General features: G+C 37.7%; 1 protein-coding gene across 1 annotated transcript; it reads left to right on the forward strand.

Moving 5' to 3' along the window:
- The first annotated feature begins 3,170 nt into the window (after positions 1 to 3,170).
- On the forward strand, positions 3,171 to 10,978 carry C8H1orf146 (chromosome 8 C1orf146 homolog). The gene is made up of 5 exons (XM_009919609.2): positions 3,171 to 3,239; positions 5,218 to 5,311; positions 6,444 to 6,612; positions 9,394 to 9,472; positions 10,859 to 10,978. Exons 1-5 carry the CDS (start codon positions 3,171 to 3,173, stop codon positions 10,976 to 10,978), a joined length of 531 nt encoding a protein of 176 aa, XP_009917911.1.
- Positions 10,979 to 11,044: the final 66 nt, after the last annotated feature.

The following is an 11,044-nucleotide window of genomic DNA, read 5'->3' on the forward strand; positions in this document are numbered from 1 at the left end:
GGGTCTGTTCCCCTCAGAAGTTTCTAACTCAGAAAGAGTCTTATTTTTATTTCAAATGTGAACTATTGTCAAATGTAATGACAGGCAGAAATATATTCAATTAAGTTTCCAGTGTAACTTTTTGTCAACTGAAATTAAGATACACAAAATTTACCCATTAAAATGTAACAAGTGGAGTCAAAATACTGACAGGAAGCAGTTTCTGTTAAGGTTTTGGGTTTTCTCATTGTCCCACACTTATCCATCATTGTACTTTGATGCCTCTGAAGTGGGTATTTTGACTTGGGGGGTAGGGAGTGTCCAACTTCATGTATGATAAATGTCTATCAGGGAAAGAGGCATCTGCTGGTATCCCAGGAACCTAAATCCAGTGTTTAAATTTATCTGTAAATTGTTTCTTTAAAACCTATTATGTACCATACATTTCTAACAGTATTACACTGAAAGAAACAAAAATCTACTCACCTGTTAAAGATATTTACACTGTGAATCATCTTTTATTCCATGCTATTCTCTCCTATTATTTTTTCTCCATCTGAATTGTTGTAATTCAATTAATGCATGTACATTAGACATATTCCAAAATATGAATTCAGATACACTATAGCGTTATAAATCAAGTGTAACAAAACAGTTCCTACTCTCTACCCCTGGTATTTCACTAGTACTGACACAGAAATTCTTTTACAGTGTGTATGAATTCAAACTTCACGTTCGCAGATGTCAGTGGGATCATCAAACCTCATCATAAAACTGCCTTATTCTTTTATAATTGTATTTTAAAATAACTCCTGATGTTCTTAACTCCCTGATTTTTGTATGCAGTCAGAGCATGTGGCTCCACTGTGTTACAGGAAATGGCTTCACAGTTTGTTGTTCCTGTCCCAGCTCTCCAGAACACTGCAGTCGGGATACCTCATACATATGTTATTTTCCTTTAATTTGCCGACTTTCACATTTATAATCCACAGAAATGTAAAAACTCAGTATTAGAAATATTTGACTTACTATCAAAAGTAGCATGACATTTCCATACCCTTGCAGTGAGGGGTAACTGTAACTCAGGTGCATTTGACTAACAGAAGCAGGAAATCAGATATGAATCCACTTCTTGTCTGAAACAAAAAGGAGAAGAGTCATTTTTAAATCACCAAGATGTCTAATTCTTTCTAAGCAAGCCAGACAATTTGCTATTTAAATGTATAATTTTTAATATATAAATGAGGTCACTTTCTTCAATTTCAAAATACTCTAAAAAGAGTTTAAAAAGGAAAAGCTTTTACTACAATCGCAGATTTTGAGTAAAAATACCGGTTTCAGTAGATAGGCCTGAGTCTAGATTCACGTACTGGCTGAAGAGCAGAGCTGGAAATCAGTGCTCTTTATCAGAAGTTTTAACAGCTCTGCACTCCGGCTCTTCTTTACCATGTAAAAGAAGTACTGTTTCCTCTCATATGATGAAAAAAGAAGCTCCAACATTCTCAGTATTTCTCTTTTACTGAAAGTGGTGCTGTTTCTTTCTTTCACATTTTTGTACTGTAACTTCTATATTTAGAGTATCACAGAAAATCATTTGGAATATTGTTCCCCAGAAATAGCTGCAGAATTAGCTGTCCATTGGAAACATTCCCTCACGATTTTTTTCCTATGCAAAAGTAGACTTATTACCATCATTGTTCATAACACCCACTTGTCCTGCCTGGTGTCCTTCCACGTTCTTGTCCATTCAGTCCTTTTTATCATCTAAAAATGTCACACAACCTGTACTTGCACGGTAGCAGTCTCTCAGGCTGACACCGAGTTTCTGGAGGACTTTTATGGGGACACTCACAACATAACAAGGTTTTCAGCAGCATCCCAGCAGAAGCCAGTCACCATATGCTGCAGGGCAACATGGAGCAGCAGACAGGAGTCGACTGGGCCAGAGGAAAGGCAAGCAGCTTCGGTGCTTCTTCACTTCCCACCAAGGCCCGAGTTACTTTCCTATCAGCAACTTATGTGCGCTTCATTTAGTTGTTGAGAGCTTTTGTTTGCCGTCTCTTAATTCCTCAGACCTGTGAAGTAAGGTTGGTTTCAGCTGCCGCACGTCCCCGGTAAGGAGCAACCGGGGCTCCTCCTGAGGGCTGCGGGAAGGAGACGGAGCCCCCGCAGGGGCCCGGACACCCCCCTTGCCGAGGACCGACCTGCTCGAGCGCTGCGGCACCCTTGATGCCGAAGGGCTCCGCGCCCAGCTGCGAGGCCGAGAGACACCGCGGCTCCTGAGGCGGCTCCTGAGGCGGGACGGCCGCCCCCGCGCCACGGCGGCGGTCTGCCCGGAGGGCGGGAAGCACAAGGCGGGCGGTCCCTGCCCGTTGCTGGGGCTGCTGCCGCTGCTGCCCCGCCAGGCTGCAGGGATTTCATTTTAGCGCCTTACCAGGTTTTTAAGACGCGAGGAGGCCCGCTTAAAACTGATACTGGGAACCACCTGGCACGAGGGTTTCGTAGAAACCAGCTCTCCCGCCGCGGCGCGCTGCCCAGTGCCACCGCGCCTCAGGCGGGTGCCTCGGGGATGTGAGGCGAGGCCAGACCCAGCCCCCAGGTTGCCTCACGCTCTTGCCAGGGAGCTTCAGTCTCCCCGACTGCACCACATGAGCCTTAGAAGCGCCTGCCAAGCTAGATATGCAGGAATATTTTCAGAAGAGTGAAATGGAAACGGACGTGAAAAGAGCTAGTGCTCAGGCCTGCGACATAGTGGGCCGCTCCAGGCCAGGCAGGAGGCCCGGGGCAGTCTTCCCAAAAGCGTCTTAGTGTAAAACATGCACAGTGACAGACGTGCCCTTTGAAAATAGGGCAAATGTTCCTTAGTCGTTTTAAGTGCTTTTAGGAATGTTTTTCTGAAGTCCTTTATTTGTTACACTGCTATGCCTTATAAAGGAAGCCCTCTCAGATGCAGGTTTTTTTAAAGCCATTTAGATACCTAATTGCCATGTTAAATTAGTTGAGTGGTAGTGGGCACCTGCATACCTTTTGGAGAATTGGGTAGTGCCCTGGTTTTTAATCAGATTTTTAATGGATCCGTGTGCCTTAAACCTCTTTAATTGGCAGGTAACATTTGTCATCTTCCTTTTTCCAAGCTTTTCAGAAGGTGGCACCTGAGATTTCACTGCAGAGCCATTAAACCCTTGAAAAAAATGACAGAAAGTGGTGGGCAGGAACAGTCAAGATGGATAACAACAGTTATTATGAGCACAGCTCTGCAGGTACAATACCACTTGTCAAGAGCAGCATCTGACTCACTAAGAAATGCTGAAAGCAGCATTTCCTATATTCTATATGTGGAAATATTATGTACAATGTCAATTAATATAGTTTTTTGAGGATAAAACAGTGATAGTAGGCTGAAGTTACTTCTACTATAGTACTGGTTCTTTCTTGTGTGTGTGTGGTTTTAGTCCTAGCTACTTATGTACCTATTTAGTATTCTTACCACCTGCTATTCTGAGTTACACCGCTTTAGGATTGTCCTCCTGACTCATCACTTTTGCACTGCACTGATGTTGCTTTCAATTAGCACTATAAATAATTTAATCAGAAACATTTTTAATTTTCTGAATTTCTCCCTAAACACTTTATTTTCTATTATACAGTGTCAACATTGGGGTAGACTATTACTCAGTAAGTGTGCAATTCAGTTTAAAATGGTGAGTCTTACAGATATTGATGTATATTTATATCTGTTAATATCAGAAGCCTAGACTGTGTTCCCCAGTAAAGTGAAAGGGTATGTCAAGGAGCTGGTAATTAGTTTCTGCAGCTGAGGCCAATTTCATGCCAGCTGGAGAGAATTTAGAGGCAAGAGGGCTTTGATTCACAAGCAAGGATATCTTATGCTAGCTTGGCTGACAAGGTTATCACCCCATCTCTGCTGTATAAATGGGTGAATGGTGTTGAAGTAATTCCTGAATCATCTCAGTTTAAAGCCTGTTCTTATTGCCTGCTTGTCTTGGAATGACAGCCTGTAAGCTGTTCCAGTCTGGGAACTGCTTCAAGACCAACTTAATCTTTAATATGGTGAGAGGCATTGGAGGGCAGTGATCTCATCAGCTATACCAGCATAACTCACTCCTATTAATAAGAGCCCCAGCTCTACTCAAAACTACTACTGTTAGTAAGGACTCCTAGTGAGCAAAGATATGGAAATAGCTGAATACAAATCTAAGATGGCTTTTCTTTTATAAAGGTAGTGCTTTGTATCAGTTTTGGTTATGAGCTTTCTCTTTTCCCTGTGCAGTTATTATATATCTTATACCTGTTATTTATGTTTGTACATTAAATAATTCACTATCAGCAGTGGCTTTGAAGCAGAAGGTTTTTCCAAAATTGTAGTTAGACCTCATAAGCAGCTGTCATTGAGTGTTCCCCCCTTTCCAGACCAACTGAAAGCATAACATTTCTGGTTACTGTCTCCTTCAGGGTTTGCTTGCTGTCCTGACTTTACTTTGTACTCTTCCACTAAATCACAACACTTCCCTATATAGGCAGGTTGGCTACATTTAAATGGGTAGGTTGAAGAACATGTTATTAACTAAAAAGGATTCGGTGATTTAATCTTTAAAATGTGTGTGTTTGAGCAGCTTCAGTAGAACATACTACAAAAATGCTTTTTGCAGGCTGAAAAATATATCCAAACCCACCATTCTGTAGATTATTATATTGCATAGTGCAATGTTCTAGTTTTCCTGAGTGGATTGCATTCTGTCAAAAAGCTTTAAAGAAAATCATGTCCCATACAGATTTTCTGAACTATCTTCCAAATGAAATGCTGACATCTGTGAAAATAATGCAGTCTAATTAACTGGAGTCATAGAAGCACACTACTGTATGTTCCTCACTTCTGCAAATCCTCCTTTAGCACATCTTACAAAAATAGACTGTAAAATGTTTGAGCTTCTTTATGTATTATGTAAGAGTTTCCTGAGGCAAACTGAATGTATGCATACAAAATTGTCATTCAATGTTTGATAACTTCCAGTGCAAATATTTCAAAATTTCATTAACTGAAAAAGTTTGGTTAACATTTTACTACTTTTTTATTGCGAGTGGAAGAAAAAATATTTTTTAAACAATGATCCTAAAGTTCTGTCTATAATGGTTCAGACGATGCTTTAAGACTTTTTCTATCATCTAACTTGTTGGCTGAAAACATACTTTAAAAATAACCTTTTAATATTTATTTAGAATCATGAAATTTCTACAATTCTACAGAGGCAACAACACCGAGTTCGATATTCAGAATCAGTGGAAATGGGATCCGTGATTTTTTCTCTTTCTGGTACAGTACTTTGAAGTTTATGCTTTTAAACTCCTGAACTCTAATGAGGTACATGATCAAGCCCTGTTGTAGGCTACACTGAACTGAATAAAAGCTGCCTTGTTGGAATGTCATGCAACAGTGGGAGGAGCTGTGCTGTGATAGCCTGTAAATCAGAGGATGGAGCAGAGAACTTTGGGGGTTAAACATTTTCATTGGTTTTTACTTTTTTTGGACTTATTGTAGAACAGCTACATTAGATTTAGTGATCATCAGCCGAACTGTTTAGTAAATTCTTGTTATAACTGAGCAAACGTATTGAGTGCCACTATGTGTAAGAGCCATCAAGATCTTTAGTATTCATGGCTACAAACACAAGAGCGAACCAAGACCCTTGGCTTTCATCTTCCAAGTTGAGTTTGCAGATCTGGTGGTAGCAGAGGAGCTAGGGAAAGGATTCTTTGAGCAGGTTTGATTAGGAAATCACTGAAACTGCAAACATGAAATATCTATCCTTCCTTTTTAGAGCAGAAGATGCTTTAGACAGGTAGACAAGATCCTTTCTCTGAAGTTTTCCTGAACTATGAGGATTAAAAAGGCATGCATTGGCCTCATCTTTTGCATCCTTGATTGTTAAGACTCCTAAACTTCAGCCTTCTTAACTTTCCCTTTCAGAATAAATTAGTTGACAGGGTTATGATTCCATTTTTCACGGTAGACAGTTTAGCTAACTTTTAAGATGTTACAGGTGTGTTTATCTCATTTAGAAATGGGACTTCCTGAGCTCTTCAATCAATCTTTGCATTTGTCCTAAATTAATTCCTTTATAGCAGTTGCTTGTTCCTGAAGCATGTACTTTTCAAAGGCATTCACATGTCTGTACTTTGAGTGGATTGAACAGTTGGGGGTTTTTTTGATGTTATGGTAGAAACTAACCTCCAAGTTATTTGTAGTTTTATCTTAAAATTACTAGTCATCACTGGCCAAATCTCATGATTGCATTTCCCTGTCAAGATGTGTAAATTCATTCACATCTATTGTTCCATTGCCTTTTAAACTAATGGTTGAATAAGAATTCTGCTTCCTGGTTTGTGGTGAGAACTTAATCACATTACTGCCATGATGTGTACATTTACATCAGTTTCTTCAGTAGGTGTTGCATTTTTACTGTCAGACATTCAAGAATTGCTTATGACAGGGGAAGAACAATTTTCCAAAAGAATTCAGAAGTTCATAAACATTCATCGGAACAGTTTTTTGGTTTTGTCAGCTGCTCTTCATGGACCAGAAGAATGGAATGTCATGTTTAGGATTCAAAGAAGGTATGATTTCAACATCAAACCAGACTTTTTATTGCTAGGAAGAAATGAAGTAGCAGTCCTAGATTCGGGGATATTATTTTAGGAATTATTTTCAGGAATGTGAATTTTATTTTGCTAATGCACTGCAAAATTATTTAAAGCATATGTTTATGAATGGCAAATGAAAAGAATACAAAGTGAATTAATCTGACGTCACAGGTAACAAAAGAGGACGTTCCTCAAAATATAGCAAATAACATCCCTTTCAATCATTTTAGGGCTATGTAATATAAATTCTTTTTAAAGTTTTCTCTTGACCTGGAAAATTAGGCAGTTTTCTTAGGTCTGTCAGCATCTTTTCATAGTAATTTTCAAAACAGAACAGGCAAGTTTCCTTCATGAGAAAAGCCTTCATTGTAAAGCACAGATTCTTTACCAGCTTTTAAATCTGCTTACTTGGAACAGTGTCTGTTATACAGACCTAGAACAATTGAAATAATTAATGTTATTTTACATCAAAAGTATAAAACTGGACATTAAAACTGGTTTGTTTAAAACTTTGTGATTTCTAATGAATCCTGAAAACTTGCATGTTTCAGTATGTACCTGCTGACAACAGTTATCAGATTGTGCTCCATACTTGTAGTCAAAACTATTTTCTGGTAGGTATGGTAGTCCTGACTGCAGTTGATTTTTGCTCAAGACAAGTGCAGTCTTTGATCTTTACCTCCTTGAAATTAGCACCAGTTTCGTTAAATCCTGGGCACACTGCCAAATGCTGATGAGTAGCAGAGTGTATGGGATGAAATGTAGGAAATCTATTACCCATTTGTGAAAATTCCATAAATTTCCCTGAAAGGTCTTAAAAGCTCTGCCACCATTCAGCAAGACATGTTATTCAGCTGATGGCAATGCAAATTGTCAATATCTACTTTGTGGTTATGTACAACGGATGTGTTGATCACTAACAAATGCAATGTTTTGAAACTGTATTCCATTTGGCAAGTCAGTAATTTTATTAAAATAAAAGTAATAGTTTTGTCATTGCAGGCCATACCAAATTGATGTTGACAAGGCACAATTATATTCTATATGCATGTGCTTTTCTACTACCTGGCAGCTTGGAGTTCTGCTATTGTATGTAGATCACTGACTGAGTCTACTGGTGGGGTTGAAACTTGTGCCATATTCTCTCAAACTACAAGTCGGCTATTGGATTTGTTAAAAAACAAAGTCCCCTGGTATTTTCAGGTCTTTCTGTATTACTGTTTCTTTCTGCTTATCTATGGTTTTGTTGCAGTTACAGAAGGTTTATTTTTTTATTATTATTAACAAGAAGGTTATAGGATTGTTGTTCAACAGCATGAACACTTTATGTAGGGTTGTGTGTATCATGGGGGAAGTGGGAGAAAAGCAATCTTTATCATCACAGCTCAAACGAGCATTCCACTAATATCCGCAGTAAATCTCTATGTTAACTTTTAAACACCTTGGAGCAAAGACCAGCCATTTGTTCTAATGGCCAGTGTTCTGCCCGTTGATCAAATTAATAAAATACAAACTAAATTTAGACTTGCAGTAATTGGAAGCAAAACTATTGATAGAAATGGATTTTCATGGATCTAAGTACGTGTAATTGTTTCTTTGTTGCACTTCATTCATTCATGCTTTGCTTAGCCCATTGCTTGTATTAGCGAAGTTGCATCCATTCATTTCCCTAATCCCTAGATGTAAATCAAACCAGTTTCTGCATCAGATTTTAGCAAAACTCAATAGTGACCAGAGTAACTACTCAGCACCTGCCTATAACATTCATTTTTGCTAATTAGAAGAATGGGCAGCCAAGTTCAGATCAGATACTTAACCAGCATGGGTCTTAATGTGAATGAGTCCAAGTCATAAAACAGATTGAGGGGACGAACAGGTGGTAGTCACTAGGGGAGATCACAGGGGAGTATACAATTGAGCAGCTGGGCACTTTGTTTGGATTAAATTTTTGATTATTTAATACTACTCATTCTTTGTCATTAAGTCCCTATCACGTTTTAGCTCTACAACAAAAAACGGCAGCAATATTACCTTTGTTGTCATTGGTACAACACACTTAAGATGCAAGTGTTAAGGAGAGTCTCTCTGCTTGCTTAAGCTTTGATCTCTCTCTCTTCCATGACTGCACTGAATGACAACTGATGCTAGTATTTTAAATCTTCAGATTTCATTCTCAAGAATGAATGCATATAAATAACATTATTTATAGAAAGAGAAGGAATTTCAGGGTAAATTATTTGAATGAACAAGTCTTTACATGAAATTCTTATGAGAATTATCCCATTATCTTAATCACATCTGACGTACAGATTGCTATATTTAGATAGTACATGACAAAGATTTAGTTCAAATTCTGAAGTATTTTTAGCACAGTGTTTTTTAGATACTTTCCTGTTCTTTCAAAGCCATAAAGAAAACCCAAACATTTTTTTACTGGCGCTGAGAATGGACAGTCTTCAACAATATAGCAGAACAGGGTTTAGTTCTCTGAATGTACACATGCTTAAGAACTGTTGACTGATTGTCAGAGCCCTAGAAAAAGAAATGAGCCCTTCCAAATCCCACCTAAATGAGACAGATGGCTATACAAACAGCATGAACTCTCCAGTTGCCTTTAAAGATAAAAGCAGTCTTCCATGTACTTGTGGAAGAAGTTGTTCACATCATGTGGGAATGCTTTTTGAGTTTTATGGCTTAACAAATTAAATGTGCATTCTAAAAGTAACCTTAACCTTAATATATTTTGATGTGCAGATTCCTGGGCAGTAATTTACGTGTAATGCCAGTTCATAATACTGCTGAAACTGTTAAGTTAATGCTAACTATAGCTAGGGTAAGTCTGGTTGCATATAATTAAAAATATTAGTTCTGAGTATATTAGAGCCAGAAAAAACCAAGAACCATAAAATATTTACGTTTCCTTAATGGAACTTTTTGGGTCATATTGACCACAATCCATGCAATACATTGAGGTTGGACTGTTACTCTGATGCTTTAGCTGAGTCTTTATTGTTAAAGTAACTTTAAAAGCTCTTAATAGCATCTATGAAGACAAATTAGATATTTAAGAGCTAATTCGGCTTTTATTTACCACTGTTAAGTTAGGATGTCTTCACTGCATTTTCTAGTGCAGAACCAGCATGAGATCTAAATATGTAATGACTTCAACTTAAAGTAAAAATGCCAATCTGAAAACTCTAGTTACTTACATATTTTTAATGATGCACATACTAGTATATTATTTCTACAGCTTAATGAGTGTAATTTTTCTGTGTTTCTGCAACATATCCTGCATGCATCAACACATTATTAATTAAATCTATTTACTGAACCTCTTTAAAGAACATTTTTCCATGAAAATTCTAACTTAGATACTAACTGTAACAGTACTAGCAGCATCCCATGTACCAAAAATAAGAAGAGCAGGTTGAATGACATGTTAGGAATCAAATATGAATTTACATTTTATCCTTCTCTGAAATGGGCATCTTGAAATAATAAGCATTAACCTATTCAGAGTATTTATCATTTTTTAAATGCGTAAGCTACATCTTGCTTATTATATATGGCAGAAGTTGTTAAATACTTATAACAATGTTGAACACTGTTCTTAAACTTTTTATGGAATCTACTGATGTCTGGCCCCATCTCTTAATGTAAACACTTTTCAGATTACTGCTGATCATATAAACTTGAATTTGCTTTTCTACTTGTTCAGAATGTTTACACCAAGTTTCAACAGGAGAGCCCCGTAAGAAGCGATGATAGTATATACCACAAATCTATTGGTTGTCATTACATTATTTCTTACTGATGCAGTACAGAGCCAGTTTAATGAGCTCATCTTTTGCCAGACAATCCCTTAACTGGTATAGGGCCTAAAAAATTAACTTTTTTGCCTCAGGTTAACAGACATGGCCAAGGGAGCAACACCATCCAACCAATCCTGGGCTACCATACCCAACTCCCATTGAAGTACTATCCAGATAATCAGATGCAATGCTGACAGGACTGGTTATTTTAGGACTGGTCTTGCACCTAAAGGGATACATCACATCACCTCTGTGTACATCATTCCTGATTATCTACTTCAGAAAACATGATTCAGATTTCACTGCTGAATAATTTTACATTTGTACTATTTGAAAAATAAGATGTTGAATATTTTATTACCTTAGAGTTACTGTGTCCTACTCATAATATTTTTCTTTCCTCTAAGGTAACTTCCAAGCCACAAGCAGATGATACTCGTTACAAAATAGCAATGACAAAAGCCCAAATAATAGAAAACAGTCCAGTTTGGAAGATGCTTCAGGACTACCAGTTGCATTGTAATTAATTTAGTATTTGGGGTTTTTATTCATAAATAGAGTGGCTACATTTTAAACAAAATACTGAATGTTCT

This window comes from Haliaeetus albicilla, chromosome 8 (assembly GCF_947461875.1).
Source record: "Haliaeetus albicilla chromosome 8, bHalAlb1.1, whole genome shotgun sequence".
NCBI classification, from domain to species: Eukaryota; Metazoa; Chordata; class Aves; order Accipitriformes; family Accipitridae; genus Haliaeetus; species Haliaeetus albicilla.